A 20241-nucleotide genomic window follows, 5' to 3' on the forward strand; every position below is an offset into this window, starting at 1 on the left:
TCATTCTCAGAATTTGCTCCTGTCTTGGGCGAACAGTTGGCGGTATACATAAGTCTAATTAAGAGTATAATTATTGTTAACGGTCAAAAGTTTAAATAACAAAAAAATAATCGAGCTTCAGGTATTTGCATAAGTATAAAGAAATTTATTAAATGCACCTTAAACGCTTGTTATTACACATAGTCATACGCCATGGTGCTTCGAAGGTTTTCGTGCATAAAGATCTTGCTACAGCCACTCACGTGTTTTTAAGGCAAAACGCGGTCCGGAAACCTCTTCAACCCCCGTACACTAGACCCTACAGGGTTAACAGTAGAGGTGAAAAGGTTTTTAAAATAGATATTCGTGGGAAGCCCATTAGTGTGACGTCTGTGTCTATCGAACATGAATCGTGTCTTACGGGAATAGCTTGTGCGATCGTGATAATAGTATATAATAGAGATAAGTTCGTTTTGAATTTAGACTTTTAGGGTGTTTTGGGACTTGGGTATTTCGGTGATAGGCTATTTTGAATTTATGTTTATATGAGAATAAATATGTGTTTTTGACTTTATGTTGTACTGTGCAATAGGGTAATTTGAGTTTAGGTTCAAATGAACCGGAAACTGTCAAACCTGCTCACATGCTCGAGGAGGATATCCAACATCGTGAAGCTCCAGAGCGACGCACTCGTTCCGGGCGGGTCGTACCTTTCCCTGATTCCTATCGACCCTAAGGGTCTGGAGGGGGGCTGATGTGGCGGCGTTAGCTAACCTATTTGTACAACCTATTCTAGCTTTCTGGCTGTTGTAATGCTTGATTGATAGGTGTCAATGTCTTAACATAAAAAGTCACTAAAAATTAATATCGCTGTGATTTTCTTTTCGTGTAAAAATATAATTTATTAAGATATGATTCAAGTGTTTTAACTTAAATTAGGGCTCCCACATAGTTATTAGCTGCACCGAGTACTTAAAGCGACTGATAGGAACAGAAAACCAATGCAGGATAATAAATTAGCTAAATTGTCTCCGGCTCCCATTCGTTGACCACTAAATTCTATTCGGCAGTTTCGGCACGATCAGAACAACGTTTGGTAATGTGAGCACAAACGAGATTTACGCCAATCCACTATCGGACTGGCGGTCAGTTCAATTTAAAAAAAAATTGACATTGCCGAATAGCAGCTGACTCATCGTTAACGTACGACCAATTGATAGGCAGTAGACCCTTAACAAAATTCCGTGTAGAAACAGTCATACAAATGGGTTGCTGTAGGGCAAATCTATAAGTAAAAACATGATGCAACAAACAATAGAAGCCCGCCTTGCTTGTTATCTATACTAATATTATAAATGGGAAAGTGTGTGTTTATCCGTCTTTCATGGCCAAACGGAGCGACGAATTGACGTGATTTTTTTGTGGAGATAGTTGAAGAGATGGAGGCTACTTTTTGTCTCTTTCAAACGCGTGCGAAGCCGTGAACAAAAGCTAGTATCATATAAGGCACAGAAGGGCAATTTAGAATAATTTCAACTAATCGTTTTTTTGTCCATGTTTACATTATTAAATAGGGTTTCCCCTGGTCATTAAAATAAACGAGCAATAGAAATTGTCCTTGTATCTAATCTACAATAAATATGAAAAGCGGTTAGAACTTATGATATACTTATTCTTCCACTAAACGGTCTTTTTAATTAAATATGGTGTCATAAAATGAAAAAGATCGCCATGCCGAAGTCTTAATTATAGGCTTAATCATACCACCAAAAATAGACAGCGACGTATCAGAAAAATGGGAGATATGGAAACAAAAATTCAAAATCTACACTGAAGTGAATAATCTGGATGATTTTATATAAAAAATATAACCGTTGAAAGATATAAACTCTTTAACAGTCAACAAACTCCATGTGCAAAATTCGAAGAGTATGTGACAGCCATAACAAAACTCAGCAAATCCTGTGTTTGCATTCTAAAAGAAAGCCTCATCAAAGACAAATTCGTAACCAGAATTTGTGACAAAATGTCAAACAACGACTTTTCCACAAAAAAAATAAGAATAGAAAAATGTCTAAAGATTGCTAAAACTATGAAACTCTCTCAAGAAAGGACATTGAAATTACCAAATACCAATATTGGTCAAATTGTCGACGCTATATCAAGAAATTCAAGAACAAGTCAGCATCCATAGTTCAAGGAGCAGAAGTATGTCGCGATCCACAAGGCCGTTTAGTGGAAGATGTTTTTATTTTAAGAGTAGAATGTTAATCACAGATTTATATTTAAAAATACATTCAAACTTATTCGAAAGAACCATAGATAAATATGGCCAGTAAGCTAGATTGCATCACTTATAAGTACCAAAACTATCTATTATTAGACATAAGACATACCAATTTACACTTGGATCCGTTTAGAAGTTATTGATTACCCATAGTAGAACTTACCAATAGTTTCAATTTGTTTTATACTCTAACGACGTTTACATTGTTTACATTTATTCGATAATATATATAATATGTTACACATGTTAGCTCCAGTTTAATTTTAGGTGCTGCAGAAACTTGCTAAAATGGGAACAGTATACCTTCGTTCACTGTCAACTCGGGTGGAAGGCTGAATACAATCGTAATCACTGTGAACGTGTTTGGTGTATAAAATTAACAACATTGGATTTTATTTACTCTTTCTTTGCAACCATTTTATAAACGGAATTTGAAAGGAGCGTCAATAAGCATTTAATTCCAGGAATTACAGGCTTTCATAGGCTACCGTGGCCAATTACTATTAGGCGGTCCGTATGCTTGTTTGCTATCGCCGCCGTGGAAGAAAAACATAGTTGTTACCAGGTTGTGTAAAGTTGTATACCAGGTCAGGTATCAAGTAAAGTAGTCCATGAGAGCGAGTCAGATTAAGATATTGTTTTCAGTTGAGTAACTTACCATCGAGTTCAGTTACATCTACACAGTTACACGAAGAAAAATATCTAAACACAATTCTAATATTATTAACATTACAGCTTGTGTGCATTTGCAAAATCGAGCCCGGAGAATGAAAATGAGACAAGTAATAAATATTATCATCAATTCATCACCTTGAAAATAGTCGAGTGCGTCACGTTAAGATATTATTATGGAAGATTAACGGGATTAATTATTATTGGCCGTTTCAATACACTGACGATTTTAGCGATAGGTATAGTCACAATAAATAATTACTTTGTTAACTTTCCCTGAATTAAGTTTCAATTCGAGCTTAAGGCAAAATATTGAACTTTTACTCGTAACAGGTTACCATTATTGTGATATATGAGGAAATGTACTAAAACATGTTCATAAATACGTGTGAAATTTCTTTATTTGATTGATTAGCATGTTCTTCAAATATTATAAATTAAATTATCATTTTTAAGTTGCATTCTGTTAGGTTAGATGTGAATTGCCATTCGCCATCACATCCCAAAAAATTTAAAAAAAACTGCGACTCATGGTGGCAATAACCGATGCCACATTTACACGGTTCTATCACCATTGTAGGTAACCAACGCAAGGGGAAAATCGATTTAATAACATAATGCGTGCTGTGGTTATGCTCTCCTTTACTTCGTGGCCCTTCCTCCACCAGAAGGAAGGCAGTAACTTTGTCCACTTGTTCAAAATTATGGAGACATCTTCTAGAAAAACCAACCAATATTCATTGGCAACGATTTTGATAGCCCCGTTTTTGCACGGGTTAACTCAACGCCATAAAAGCAAAGAAGTTTACCATTTAAAATAACATACCGCACCAGTGAGGCTGTCAAAATCGCCGCCAACTTAGCTTAGATAAAAATTACTATTATAACTGCGTTTTCATTATGTCAAAACTATGTATGTATAATAGATATGTCATTGAGATTACAGATTCACTATTCGGTGTTAACCCACTCAACCCGACCAGGGGGGTTACCATGACGTGCTAAAGCCGTTCAGTTTAGGTTGAGAGAGAGGGACGGAGCTATGTAACTGCTATAGCTGTGTCCCTTTCTCTCAACCTAAACTGAACGGCTTTAGCACGTCATGGTAACCCCCCAGGTGTTATAACACCGATTCTCTTTTTTTTTCTAGTGGGTATGTGACAATATACCAAAATATCCCGAAAATTCCGGGGGTAAGATTTTTTCATTTAGGGTTATCTGGGTTAAAACACCACTGTTACATGCAAGCATTAGCTATATCACCGATTAAAAATAAATAAATTGCAACAATAGAGTTAGGGGTGCTCGTCTGCTAGTACAAAGGAGATTATCATCAGCGAGTCATCTTGATTGTGGAGTAGCTGACAGAGAGTAGCCAGCACTGCGCTATCTATCCACACGAAAATTTCGAACAAAAGATTTTGTGTTTAAGCTGAAAACTACTACCACCGGATACTGGAAAAATAAAATAAAAAAATATACATATATTCTTTGCTTTATTCCTCAAACAAAACACAAGATAAAACTATATCAGTATCATAGTATTCAAATTATATTGTTAAGTAATGAATAGACGTTGTTAATGTTGTTGCAGTTTCGGCCTATAATACATATTATGTATAGTCATATCATATAATATTTCATTACAGTTCACTGTAAGTCAACTATAACAATTTCAAAAATAGAACTTCATACAAGTGTTATACTAATTTGAGAACCTGGCATTTTTTTTTCTGCATCTGAAAGACATTTTTTTTATCTGTCGCTTTATCGGCCAATCAGAGTCAGTTATTACAAACACTTGGTTGACAGGAAATTCGATGTTGATACAACGGCGAACGACGCTATTAACATTCATTTTAACTTGAATGTTGATATTGTTCGTCCTTTAATGATGAAGATGATGACTCATAGAAAAAATATTGTGTACAATAGTGTTATAATCAAGCTTTTCACTCTCGTACCGTACTAGTAGGCCACTCACTAAACATGGTACTCGACTGAAAAGCCCTCTAAATATTATATCACGATAGTATAAAATACTATTTCATATAGATTTTTTGTTTGTCTGTAATTAAGTAGTAGGCACAATTCTGCCACATCTTAATATTTATTACAGATTCTTAACGAATATGCCGTGTCTCCTATTGTGATTTATTATGTTTAATATCACTAGGTTTTACCATAAATTTATACAAAAGAACTAGTAAAATATGCAATCCTTAAACAAACATTATAAATTGTATACGTCGCTTACTTGCATGCTCATGTAATTGTTAAATCACTAATTTGATAAATTATTGGTCGGCTCTGAGTAACGTGTAACACTACAGGGACATATTAATAAATACATATAAATTCTCACTCGTTTGCCACGGCGTGTCATGCTTGGTGCCATAGCTGATGCCAAAAGAAGCGTTGGTCGGCCAATGTTACGATACAAAGATTGCACCAAACGTGACATGTACGCCTTCAACATCCCGGTCCACACATGGGAAGAGCTTGTCGAGGACAGGGACAAATGGCGCAAACTGGTGTTCGACGGACGCAAAATCCACGACAATGCTTGGTTTGCGACACTCGCAAGTAAGCGCGCCAAGCGTCATCAGCGCGATACGTGTTCGCCGAGTGCACACTTCATCTGCCCGAGTTGTGGTCGTGTTTGTCGCTCCCGTATTGGCTTACATAGCCATGGAAAACGCTGTCGCCACACTTGACACTGCTTGTATAGTCTGTTATAGACTTTGAGGCCAATGATTATACTTTCTCAGCAGTCTCATTTTTACGGTTAGCCAGCACATAAATGACGAAAACAACGGCGACAAATTCAAATGTTGCGTGACTGTTGGGACACCCTGTATTAGGATAAAGAAAAAAGCAAACTAAATAGTTTATGATTATTGTTACTCTTCCGTCAACAAACGGGTCGCGTTCCTCAACCCCGTGTGTATGCAAGTACTTAATCGCTTCCTTAGCGCTGTTTAGTGTTTACTATGGCATTGATATCCAAACGGTGCTTGGTCACGGAACTGCCAATGTAAATAAACAAGGAGACATATTAACTACTAGTGGATTCTGTGAGCTGTAGACCTTCACGATATGCTTAGAAAATGTAAAACTGAAAACACATTCCTCAATTGATGATCACAGTCAAGTCACAGGTATTTGGCGCCATAGATGCTATTGACGCCTGTTCTGGAAATGTTTGCATTTTGAATAAGTAAAAAAAATTCAAAGCCTGGAGCAAGCAAAAAAATCATACTTAGAATCTGTTCACAACATTTCACAAAAGGTAAGCTTGGAATTGCGACAGACGGACAATGGTAATAGTATCTGACTAAGTACCTTGCCATTTCAGTTAGAGGCTTAAGTATTATGACGGGCGCCGATTACGAAACCCTACACTGAGCATGACCCGAGAAATAAGTTCTTGCTCGTGGTCGACATCTTAAAATTTAAAAATTTAACACAATAAAATCAATGGGTGGTTTGTGTAGGTAGTGCACAATGTAACTGTTGCGAATATTTATACGACTAAGGGCCAGTTGCATCAACCACATTTGACAGACACATCATCGTCACGCAGCCAACGTCTATGGAACTTCCCATACAATAACATTTAACGAACGCTTTAAGAGGGGGTCGTACGAAATCCTCGAAAAGTGCATTCGGCGTTTAACAAATGCTGCTCACATTTCTAAATTAAATGAAATAAAATAAATGGAGTTATTATCTTAAAGAGTGTGTCTACAACTTTTGACTATTCAGAATCTCTAATTATTAAAGGTATAATAAATAAACCCACGCAAAGTTGACCTAAAATGAGAAAAACGTATGTCGCCGTTTAGTAAACTTTGTTAAAAAAATTCAATACTTTAGTTATAACATTAAGTGATTCTAAAAGCCAGATAAATGGACTAGAAGTTTTGAGGTTTTTTATATTTTTCCTCTCAAAGGCAACAAAGAAATTTTACCTTAAATTTAAACTATCGTAAAATTTCCATACATTCGCCATTGCTGTCAGAATTCTCCTTTCGATTAGATGCCGTGAGCGGCTCATCGGAGGCAGACGTGTCGCCGGTCGCTCCGCGTTGACAATTAAATTTGACAAATATTTTGACAGAAAATAGTGTACGTACACGAAAAACAATACCAGTGTAAAACTGTGCTCAAAATAAATAGGGTAAATCAAATATGTCAGGTGGAGATCCAATCTCATTTAAAATTTAAAGGTGCATGGCGTGTGCATAAAAAATAAATAAAAATATATCACATTATTAAAGAAAATAACGAACACAACCGAATGAGTATAAATGATTTCATTCTAGTTCGGTTAAATTGAAAAAAGTTTCATGTTTTGTTTTACTCATTGGAATACATTTTCATTACGCTGGTATTAACAGTACGTCGTTTTAAAAATATATATGACAGTACCTACGTCAAATTTTGTCAACCAAACTTCACAGGTTGTATGTAAACAATTACAATTTAATTTATTCATACATATTCAGATACGTATTAATCGATTCTTACTTAGAATAGAAAAAGGGGAATGCGAGCGGGTATAGGTATAGTGCTTCTGGTTCAAATTTAATTGTATATATAAAAAAATGACTCAATTTCATTAAATATTTACTCTGTGCATACCGCGAACACGTAACCGTAAGTTGAAAACAATAATAATTATAAATCACCTAAATACATCGTTGTTTACAAAGCGCTTGTTTTGAATGGCACTTCTCCACTCAACTAGACCAAATATTCATGGAACACCAGCTGGTGACCAGCATAAATGACTATGAACAGCCGTGCAAAAATATCTGATTTTCTATAGGGGGCCATAAGTATATGACGACATGTTCCCGGCAAAAATTTGTGATGCTCCGTGACCGGCAAAAACATCGTCTCTCTTTCTAGCGTCTCGCGAGCGTATAGCGTCGGGCCAACTGTATGGAAAAAGACGCCGCGTCAGCGCGGCTTAGCCATACAGTTGGCCCGACGCTACGATCGCAAGACGGTAGATGTGAGAGGGTCCTTATCCGCATACATATCTGATCGGGTCGCTTAAAAATATTTGATTCTTTATAATAACCTAAATTACACTCTCACCCGCATAAATATCTATCCATTGTTAAAGCAAATATATATCTTACGGGCTAGAAATCATTAATATGTAATTAAAGTGCAATAATAAACCCTACCTGGTTGCCTTACAGCCGTAAATTGTATGAGGTGATTTGACAGTTCACGAAAACGGTATAGACTTGTGTCATTGGATATGTCTGTCTCATCTGTTCTTAAATTATGACAAGTAAACTTATTGCAAATCTAGTATCAGAAGCCTTTATAGGTACAAGCTTTTATTCAACTTGTCTTGTTAGTAGGTATGTTAGTTTGAGTCAAAACGTAGAAGCTAAATTTGACCCACTTTCCGGTTTCCAATTGAGCTGAAATTTTGCACACCTATGTAAATCAAGTGACAATGCAATATTATGGTATCATGGAGTTAATCTGATGATGGAGCAGAAAGGTGATCATAGGAACTCTTTTATGAAAGGTCGTATCCCCATTGAGTTAGGGGTTTTTAGAAATGTCTCGGAGAGCAATAAATATTTTTTTTGCAAAAAAAACTTACTATAAATTAGGAGGTGTAATTTTTTATTATCTCTTACATAGATAGCATTAAGAAGAAAAATCGACCAAGAGCGCGTCAGTGTAGGGTTCCGTAGTTTCCGACATTTTACATAATGACAATTTAATAAATACCGTAATTTGGGGTGAAAAGGGTTCCGGGGGTATATAATGTTATTATATTTCTTGACATATTCCTTCTATTTTCCGCAATCAAAGTAGGAAAATAATATATTATGTTTTTTTTTTATTATTATTGGGTTGGTAAGAAAGTAATGAGCGAATCATAACCAATTTTGTAATTTTTATTTAATTTATTATTTTAATCATTTATCAAAAATATAACGGCCTTCGTTATCTACTACTTGTCTCCGTCGTTCTGGTAAAGAATGAATAGCATCGGCGAAGAAGTTCTTAGGTTTAGATTCAAAAAACTCAGCTATGTACTGTCGTAGATGGGCTTGATCATCGAACTTTTTTTCATTCAAGGCATTGCTTAGCGATCTGAACAATGCGTAATCCGTAGGCGCCAAGTCTGGAGAGTACGGTGGATGAGGTATCACTTTCCAACCTAGCTCCAATAGCTTTAGCCGAGTCACTTTTGCAATGTGTGGGCGAGCATTGTCGTGTAAGAAAAAAACTTTAGCATGCTGTGGACGATTCTGACAGATTTTTTGGTTTAAATTTTCAAGCTGATTACAGTATACTGATGCGGTAACAGTCATTCCACTTGGTAGGAGTTCCCAGTGAATAATACCATGAATATCCCACCAAACGGACAGCATAACTTTTTTCGGGCGAGGCTCTGTTTTTGGTGCCTCTATTCCTTTTTCGTTTGGAGCTAGCCACTGACGTTTGCGTGTGTGATTTATATATAAGACCCATTTTTCATCTCCAGTGATAAGATGGTCCAACCAGTTGAATGTGCGGCGAAAAGACAGAAGTTGTATGCAGATATCGGCACGGCGGTTTAGTTGATCTCTATCAAGTTCGTGCGGTATCCAAACACTGTATTTGTAGTTTTTTCCCAACTCATGTAAATGTGTTTCTATGGTAACATGAGAGCAGCCTAACTCGGTAGCAAGAGTACGACTCGTTAGCCTCGGATCTCCTTCAATTAAGGTTTTTAATTTGGCTACATCAATCTTCACCGGTCGACCAGACTTAGGTTGATCTGATAATGAAAAGTCGCCACTACGAAACCGCTGGAACCATCGTTTCGCCGTGGCCTCAGAGACAACTTCAGGAGCAACACGCTGACATATATTACGCACTGCTTCGGTGGCTGAATGGCCAGACTGAAATTCATATAGTAAGCAATGCCTTACATGCACTTTTAATTCGTCCATTTTCTTCCTTATATTAGCTCGGCGACAGCTAGTGAATGACTGGCGAGAAACTGTGCGACTCGCCCTTTATATACTTTCGACCATAGAAGATTCTAGAACTCTCTCAAAAATTTTATGTGGAATTCAATCGATCGCTCATTACTTTCTTACCAACCCAATATTATTGGTATTTAGGACAACAGCCGTAAATATTCAACTTACATAGGTATTTTTACATAGTCTTAGGCCAATAACAGTTATCTGTTGAGTGAAAAGTATTATACACAATATGTTACTAAAAAAAAATGTGTTACATATTTAAAATTACAGTGAAAATGTGCAAGCCACACATTTTTATGTACAGTTTCATGTCTGTCAAAGTTGACGTTCAAATTTATTGGATTTTTACTCATTTTAATCGTTCATTATCCTTTTGAATGTGTATACACTTCTAAAGTTTATGTACCTATAACAGAAAATCATAAGACATATTTTCATTTTTATAATGGTTTTCATGAAGAAAGCGATGCAACTGTGTTGGGGAATTTTTACGGGATGAATAAATATCCGCGGCCTGAGGGGTGAATGGGATCAGGAATGGGGGAATCGGGTCGCAAAGGGGTGAATAGGTTTACGAAGGGGCTGATTAGGGTCGGAAGAGGGGTGAATTGGGATGTGTGGTCAATGCTTGTCACATTGTATAAAATATATATAACTTACCTAAAGTGGTATTTTTATGAATGACCTCTCTGTATATGGACGCAATTTATACGTCAATGTATTGCTTCGTAGTTAGACTAGATACAAGAAATTAACACTTAGAAATGTTAATCACACTTCTGTCTACCTCCACGTTTCTACTTAAGTCAGCAAAAATCACCCATGGTTGCTATAATATAGACGGATTACTTTGAAATAAAAATAATAAGTATGAAACTATACAACTAGGGAAGAAATAAAATTATTTTATTGAATCATTTTTGATTTGTTCTTTTTCAAGTTTATATAAATAATAAATTTTCAATTCGCTCAAAGGTTGGAAGAGATCCCTTATAGGGATAAGTTCGCCTTTGTACATCATAACTATACTGTATTTTTATGTCCTAACTTGTCTTATGTACAATAAAGTGTTCACATACATACATACATATATTGAAATAGATATCATACACGAAAGAAAAAACGACAAGGCCCACGGTGGCTGAGCCGGGAATCGAACCCGGGTCTTCAGCTTACGCAGCTAACGTTATTACCACTAGGCCACCAGGCCAGGTTAAAAAAACCGGCCAAATGAGAATCTATTTTCGCACAATTGTAAAACTAAATTATTTTTACTAGTTACCTTCAAAATACCAAATAAAATTGGGCTACATAGTACATCGTTTTCTGAAGATTTTGGGTTCATGGGGTCGGAACGGGTATAACTAACGTAATTTATGGTGAATAGGGCCAAAACCGACTTTTGAACGTCGATAGCAGTTTTTTTTTATATGTGCCATGCTAATTTTTTACACAAAAAATCTTCCGGCAGTGTGAACTTCGGTTTGTCTTTGAAAATATGTCGTTTTATTTAGTAATTTTCGCTCACCCTAACGTTGGAGTGAATAGGGTCGGGAAGGGGGTGAATGGGGAAAAGGGTTGACTCTTTCGGATTGCGAACAAAATATGACCTGTCACGAGCGTATTATATTTATTTTACCAAAAAATAAGGATTTAATATGTTATGAGTGGTCGGTAATGAAATCTACACATATTATGATAACCCTTAACCAACCTTTATAGTTAGATGGTGCTCTGACGCGGTGAAAAAGTAAGTATGGTCGTGGGCAGTGCGGATAACGTGTCAAAATATAAGCATAGTTTGTTGCTATTTTTCATGTTTAAATAAACTTCTAAACTAACGTAGTGGGTATTAAAGTAAAAGGTTCACAGTGAATATTAGGTTGCCAGAAATGTGTTTAGCTATACCATTGTATTGAATTTTGTATCATAAAGTCAAACTAGGTATTTACTACTAATGATTTACTCCGTGGGGTGTCTTTGATCACTTGCATGGGGTAACATTGACCATAATGACATATAGTTAAGTTAATTATTGTCTGATTTTGTCACGGTACTTGTTGAGGCTGATAATTTGATCGCTTCTTGTGATAAATATTGAAATAATTGCAAATAAAGTTGGTTTTTCGAAGATGTTAATTTTTATTCTTGATCAAAGTAACCCCAAAATAGCGTTAAAGAGTTGTAATATTTGACTGCGAACCATTTCTTTGTATCTTTTCTTGACATAAAATACTTTTGTAGGGATTACATTCGATTATCATTAAAAAAAATATATTGTGTATCAAAGTAACCCCAATGTCAGTTTATGTTTTTTTCTGCGTACATTATTTTATTTATTTATTCCTTATTGCACATAAAAAAATAAGTACAAATGGTGGACATAATGCCTTAAGGCATTCTCTACCAGTCAACCACTGGGTTAAAAAGAAACATTTCATACGTGCAGGCATCGTGACAGAAAACAAAAATCCTGATATCACTTATTTTGTTACCTTTTTAGATTTTTAGCAGGAAAAGACTAAAAAAGTTGATGGTCCCATTTTTTTTCTTCCTTAGTTACGTTACGTTGACCAATTTTGGAATTTATACTTCTCTAACTCCTACATTTAATGGGTAAAAATACCCATTAAATGTAGAAGCTAGAAAAGTTTAAATTCCCAAATTGGTCAATGTAACCCCAGTTTACGGTAGACATCGTCAACCTATTCTAATAATTCTCTTTTTATTTGAAAGAAAATTCGTTACGATAATATGCATATTAAATATGCAATCTAAGATAAAAAATGCTTTTCATATAGTTACAAACTTAGTTCAGATTTTTTTTGTACAACTTTTAAAAATTGTTCTACCTATCAAGTTCAAAATAATTTTCCTAGAAAGTCTTTTTTCTACTCCCGAACTATTATTCGTCATTTACAGGGTCGTGCATAGATCTTTAAAACCCTACATAAAAGTCTATTCCCCAAAGCCAGTGTCCGCCGGCTTTCCGCGCATGCGCGCAGTATCGAAAAAACTGAAAACGCATTGTTTGGCTCTGTAACCATGGCAACGCCTTATAACGATACGGCGCGCGTGCGTGGGAAGGCTTTGGGCAGCTGAGCTGACAGTGCAAACCTTTGCGTCAAAATACAGGAAACAGTGTGAATTTCACGAAAGTTATTCAAGAAACCTATTAAAAACTAAGTGCATGGTCGTAGAAAAAGTATTGTATGCAACGGTGTTTAACTGAGTCAAAAAATACTCGTGGCGTCTTAATAACAATTTTCGGCTTCGCCTCAAATTGTTACCCACGCCACTCGTCTTTTTAGGGTTCCGTAGTCAACTAGGAACCCTTATAGTTTCGCCATGTCTGTCTGTCCGTCCGTCCGTCCGTCCGTCCGTCCGTCCGTCCGTCCGTCCGTCCGCGGATAATCTCAGTAACCGTAAGCACTAGAAAGCTGAAATTTGGTACCAATATGTATATCAATCACGCCAACAAAGTGCAAAAATAAAAAATGGATTTTTTTTTTATTAGGGTACCCCCCCTACATGTGAAGTGGGGGCTGATATTTTTTTTCATTCCAACTCCAACGTGTGATATATTGTTGGATAGGTATTTAAAAATGAATAAGGGTTTACTAAGATCGTTTTTTGATAATATTGATATTTTCGGAAATAATCGCTTCTAAAGGAAAAAAAAGTGCGTCCCCCCCCCTCTAACTTTTGAACCATATGTTTAAAAAATATGAAAAAAATCACAAAAGTAGAACTTTATAAAGACTTTCTAGGAAAATTGTTTTCAACTTGATAGGTTCAGTAGTTTTTGAGAAAAATACGAAAAACTACGGAACCCTACACTGAGCGTGGCCCGACACGCTCTTGGCCGGTTTTTTGATCTCCTTTAAATGCCTGTTGCATAAAATACTATTTAAAGTTCTGCTTTTGAGATTTTTTTCATATTTGAGAAAACAGCCCTTATGGCCTGAAATACGGCATACGGCAGCGATATTGACATTGACATATGCTTTTTCGTATTTTGATGGTATTTTGACTGCACTGTATTTTTTGCCATGCTAATTTGAACCTTATCTCTGAGCGATGTTTTTTAATTTTCAGTTACATCACAGATGTGTATGACATGACATCTAGGTATTTAGCCATTTAAAAGAAACTACAAGGGGCTTTACAGACGTGGCGACTGCAACTGGTACAGGGCCTAAGCCATAATTTAAAATTATATTGTGATTTTTATATGTATTTGTGGTTTATTTAATACTAAGTATGAGTTTCAACATTTTCAACTCAAGGAACTGAAATTAAGAGAAGGGACTCGGAAATTGGGTAAGATCAAGAGTCTGATGCAGATGGCGATGGCAGTATTGGATAAGATAAGATATGCGTCGATATTCCCTGTCTTTCTTTGTATCTCTGACATGACTGCTGCTAGCTGTACTCTATTCATTAGGTTTTTATTTTATACACATACTTTATTTTTGTATCAAAATAAATGATAAATTGATAAAAAACCTAACGACCAAAAAGAATAAAGAACCTATCTGTTAGTCTTTAATACACCCCGCATATACGTAATGCACAGCACAGGCCTCCGAAGACCGGCAGGGCAATCAAAATCATGGTCGCGCGATAAATGGTATAACATCAGGCCGTCCCTATCGCACTTACAAATAGTGTGATAGGGCTGATGTTTTATCATTTATCACGCGACCATAATTGTCTGCCTGGAGGTATCGGCCTTTAGCCCTTCACACACGTCTTTGAATAATGTTTGCGGGGATAGGCAGGCTGACGATTTTTAATCTAAGTATAGAAAAGTAACGCAAAATGAAGTGCAAAGTAATTTGAAATACACCTAGATAAACAAATTAATTGAATAAGGAACGTTATCTACATATTTAGGTAAATTTAAGTCACATGAGACATGAACAGAGAAGGAAAGCTAGATGATGCGTATTTTTTCTCTGTCTTCTTGTATGCTACCTTTTTTACAGTTTTAATTTCTTAAAGGAGGTCAGTAGTTGACTACAAACTCAAAATAACACTCTTGAAAAAAATTAAGGGTCACTGACCTTTCACAGTAAATTGAGGTAGTGTGAGTGAAGGGTGTTTGTGTGTGTAATGGGGTAATTTGACAGATTCTGAAAATTCTCCCTGCTCTACCCCCTCTTAACGGTGACAGACGGTTTGATGCAACCGGCCCTTAGGGACACTTGCACCAATGAAAATGGAGGGTTAACCCGAGGGCTAACCCACCATTTTATATGGAATTTGACAGTTGACAGCCCACTACTAGCCCCGATGCAGTGGAGTTCGTCTACTAATAGAGAAATATTTTGTTATTTATAATAACTTTTTCCCCTCACTAGCTCGGAAACACGTGTTTTGTCATTTAATACCAGCGGGTAAAAACGCATTTTATCCACTAGTGGGTAAAGTAATTTGACCATGAATAAAGTCAAATTAACTGCTTTAAAATTGATAAAAGTAGGTGAATCTAGTAATAAAGATGATTTACCACCTGTGGAACTACTGGAAGCAGTGATAAACGCATTTTTTGCGATGTAGTTTCCTCGCTGTAGTGGGGGGGAAAAGTTTTGTGTTACACTCGGGTGCAAATGTATTTTACTCTTCGGGTGTTAAAAAATTTGCAAGTTCAGGATTCTATTCTCGAACCACTCGCTTCGCTTGTGGTTCAACTATAGAATCCTATCACTTGCTCGTTTTTCAATTCCACACTCGGCGTTAAAATACAACTTTGCAGCTGAGGAACGCTTCGGCCCCAGTTTCATTTCGTCATCTCCATAAATCGTCCGCAGTGTTATGTCGTCACCCCTACAATTCCTAATTCGTAACCTTCCTAACTCGTTCACTTTCTTATATCGTCAATACCCCATTTTGTCTAAATTCCTATTTTGACCATAGTGCCAACTCGTCCAATATCTGATATCGTCAATATACCATTTTTGTCTACGTTCATATTTCGACCAAAGTGCCAACTCGTCCGCGTTCTTTTATCGACCTAGGATAAACGGTAAGGTAAAGTCTAAAGGCAGTGTTTCATTGGAAATCTTATAGGCAAGTGCGAGTCGGACACAGCCATGAAGGGTATCATAGTATAAAAAAAATACTTACTGGATCTCGTCCAAACAAATTTTCGCTGGAAGTTTGCATGATAATATTGATAATATACAATATATACATCATATATTTTTTTTATATTTTTCATTCTCTTATTTTAAAAGTTACTTCAATATAATTTTTGAAGACCTATCCATAGATACTCGTACATAGGTTCACGAAAAAAAAATTGCGAGTCTCTGTTTGAAGTATACTTCAAACTGAGCCCTAAAATACAGGGTGTTTGGTCCATCGTTGGCCAAATTAAAATGCTATGCTATGTAGTTGACGAGTTGGCACTGTGGTCTAAATAGGAATGTTGACGAGTAAGCACTATGGACGAATTAGGAGTGTTGACGAATCGGCACTGTAGTCTAATTAGGAATATAACCAAGTTACTACAGTGGCCCACGTAAGAAAGCGGGCGAGATAAGAAAGTGACGATATAGGAATGCTGGCGAATCGGAACAGTAGACCAAATGCGAATGAGAACTACTTAAGAAATTGACGAAATGAAACTGAGGCCGAAGCGGTCCTGAGCCAACTTTGCCCCCTTGTATAACAAATAACTATTTCACATGTAGGTATATTACGACCCAGTAGTGAGAATTGTAACAGTACTATAAAATAGTTTATTTTGATTGTAAAATAAAATTGCATGTGACTTATATAGTGAAAAAAAAAGAATTTAAAAAAATGTTGTCTTAACCATGTTCTCCTATCCCATAGCAGTTCTGCATGCATAGGCTTGAAGATTTGTATTTAGTTTAATAGCACAAGTTAGTTACTTTCCTTGGGCCCCCTTACATCTGTCATGAATTTTAATATCCAATCCATAAAAGATAAAATAAAAATGATCATTTTCTTCCTTTCAGTATCTATGATATTTTTTTGTATTTAGATTTAGTTATTGTACAATACTGCCATAAAAATAAACTAGATTAGTATTAGCATTAAACATTAAGGATTTTTGAACTAAGACATTATTTTTGTACAAACCGGAGAACCTCAAAAAATGGTCTGACTAGACGAAAACATATGCATCGGGGCTAGTATCCATCCCTGAGTTAAGTGGTTGATGCAAGTGGGCCTAATCGGACCCTCCCTTTCCCTCGATATAAACTCTGGAACTCCGGCAAAGTGTGCGCTGGTATCTTTTGTTGTACCTTCATACCTCGCCGCACAGGTGACACATGACATGATGCATTATTTGTAACGTTCATTCATTATCAATTAACATAAAATTAGTCTTCAATTAGGTGACGGAGTCCGATAATAGCGATAATAAAGCAAAAAAAGGTCAAACAGTGACATGAAACAAAAACCAGCAACATTTTACAGAGACTGAGAAGAAAAGCAAAATATACCTAAGCAAAAACGGAAAAGTGCAAAACCCATTTCACTAACTGGACCAGAATGACACTAAAATAAGAAAGCATAATACTTATTTTACAAAGGCTTTGCCCCTTTGTTTAACCGCGCGTGCCAATATTGATACCTGAGCAAGCGAAAGAATCTAATACTACGTGAACGTAGCAAGTGGTTCACAATGTGGAATCTTGAGCGTTGCGAGCGATTTCAGTTCACTTTTAAAATGTTCAATATTTGAAACGAAATAATGAGTGATCGAGAAGTTCCATCAAAAAAAATAAGATTTTTTCTTTGTAATTTTTTTTTAAATCTAATTAGGGTAATATGGTTTGCCGATATTTTAAAGTGACAATTACGATGCACTAGGAGACATAGATTTCTTATTAGTAGTAGTAATAGTAGTAGTAAACACTTTATTGTACAGAACAAATTACATGTACAGAGAGTAATTATAACGGTTATGTACAAAGGCGAGCTTATCCCTTTAAAGGATCTCTTCCAGCTATTATAGGTCATTCATTTGCTTATCGCTCCTAAGCATATTATAGAGAACTTATTATGATATGGGTGTAGATTAAAACAATACATATTAGAAAATCGTCGACAGTTATAGCGCCTTTTTAATTTGTAAAGCATTAGGTACAAGAACTATTAGTATCAAAATGTTTCAGCTCAACCTACATTTAGGCCTCGATGACTTTTTTCAAACAAAGGTTTCGACTAACTCTTAAAGTAAAAGTTTTAGAATTGAACAACGCTATCCATTGACATATAGCTTGTCCTTAGTGGTCATATAGGCACAGAATATATAATAGTACAAGTACAGAAGGCTCACTCCTTTGATGTTCACAAAATGCCGCCTTTTTAAATGCCTAATACAAAATTCTAACAAAGAAACGAGCCGCACGTGCGCAGCGTCGGATGATAGGGTTGCCTATGATATTAAAACGAATTAATTCTCAGATAAAATATTATACTATAATATTTAAGTCTCGGATACTTTCTAGGTATATATACAGTATTTATGTATTTTTGTTTAAGCCTTCAGCATCACAGGCCTTATTGAACTTTTCCGTGGGACTTGATCAATAAGATCTGTGTAAGATTGTCCTATTTTATTTATGACGTCTATTTAACTAAGCATTATTAGCCATTCTACACGTGGACTTCGCATATGAACCTTAAAAAAACTCGCGGCGTAATGTAACAATAGAAAGTGCGAACGTGCGTTCCGTGAGAACGCGCGCCACCCCTGATTAGGCCGCGAACTCGCGGCCGCCAGCATGTACTTGTAGCGCGGCGATAGAATCGCGGAGTGAGCCGCCCCTGATATAGGTGAATTAGCTACCCCCCTTTACAATTTCAAAAGGCCGTAGATCCTGAGTTTTAACCCTGGGTTTAATTTCCAATGTTTAACCCCTGACGCAAAAACGACGGGGTGTTATCTCAACACAGGTCTTGACAGAAACACAAATCGGATCACGGAAAGCAAAATGATGAAGTGACGGACGGTGAAGTCATGAAGTTCAGTTTTTCCTTTTAAGGTAAAAGCTTTAATAATAGACGAACACCTAGGATTATTAGCATCATCAAATCGTCGACTAATTCACCAAAAATAAACTAGTTTTGTTCATATGTACGTATGTTACCTACTATAAATCCTACAGTATTTTGACAACAGTTTTGATGTCATTCATAAATTTGAAAGTTAAATGTTTATAGGTCAGGAATATTTAGCTGGGTGTATCTACATGTGTAGATCTGAAATCTAGGTGAAAGATAAACAATAAATATTCTGTGAAAAACAATAATGTTTGAATTATTTTTGCAACTTTTTTTAAGGAATACACATTTTTTTCTATAAGTATACTTACAAGATAATATTTCTAAAAGATAATATTTTCTTAAAAAATAAACAATCTGTGTGAACTTTGTATTATTAAAGATGTTATCAAATTTAATAACAGGTAACCGAATCAAATAATTCCATTGAATATTATTGATGACTAAAATCATTGAGCACAATAATTTAATCGTCACCATATAGTTCATAGTAATTTAATCTAACGCAGCTATTATATAAGTTGATGTAAACAAAAACGCTCGCATAGTTTATCATAATGAACGGCCACTTACCAACTCGGTGTTAGTTCAGCGGCGTTAGTGTTGGTATTAGAGTTCTCCCAGGGCGGCTTCGACTGTTTCTGAAACCCGGCTCCACCTCCCGCAAACATTAAAGCAGGGTAATTGTTCAATAAAGACCCAAATGACACAAAAACTACAACCACTTCACTTAAGACTAGCACCATCTATTCAACACTTGCGATATTTTACATCACTTTGATCTACAAAGAGCGGGCCGTTACTTTAAATCTGACGTATCGGATATGCTCATTGTTTGTTTTTCTAAATCGGCAATGTATGGTATTTTCCCACACGTCCGCAACGGTGACGAGCGTCGCCGATGAAACGGTTTCTTAGAATATTTTCAGTGAGTACGCGAAGTATTCCGGGAGTTTGATATCGCGTCGCGCGCGCGTGTCTGCGGCCCGACGGCTTGTTTTATTTTTGGTGCGGACACTTTTTACATTTGCGTAATTTCACATTAAAAGCTCTCATCTTTTGATGATTGGTAACTACTCAAAAAGGATTAATTTGAAACAAATAAGTTGCTCGCGTAGGTCGACACCTCAATAAGTGGTGTGATCATTCACAAGCTTTCAGATTATAAGTGGTTGTGTTTCAGAACTGAATGAGAATTGTTTGATCTAGAATTTGTAGATGCTAATTAGGTCC

At 36.2% G+C, this 20241-nt stretch overlaps 1 protein-coding gene across 1 annotated transcript in view; it reads right to left on the reverse strand.

Annotated features, from left to right (window-relative positions):
- The window catches only part of LOC125241841 (potassium voltage-gated channel protein Shaker), a 279032-nt gene extending 259134 nt beyond the window's left edge, over positions 1–19898 (reverse strand). The window contains 1 exon segment of the mRNA XM_048150503.1: positions 19582–19898. Coding sequence (XP_048006460.1) covers positions 19582–19754 — 173 coding nt within the window. The 5' untranslated portion in view covers positions 19755–19898.
- Positions 19899–20241: the final 343 nt, after the last annotated feature.

Source organism: Leguminivora glycinivorella, chromosome Z (assembly GCF_023078275.1).
Source record: "Leguminivora glycinivorella isolate SPB_JAAS2020 chromosome Z, LegGlyc_1.1, whole genome shotgun sequence".
In the NCBI taxonomy this organism is placed as follows: Eukaryota; Metazoa; Arthropoda; class Insecta; order Lepidoptera; family Tortricidae; genus Leguminivora; species Leguminivora glycinivorella.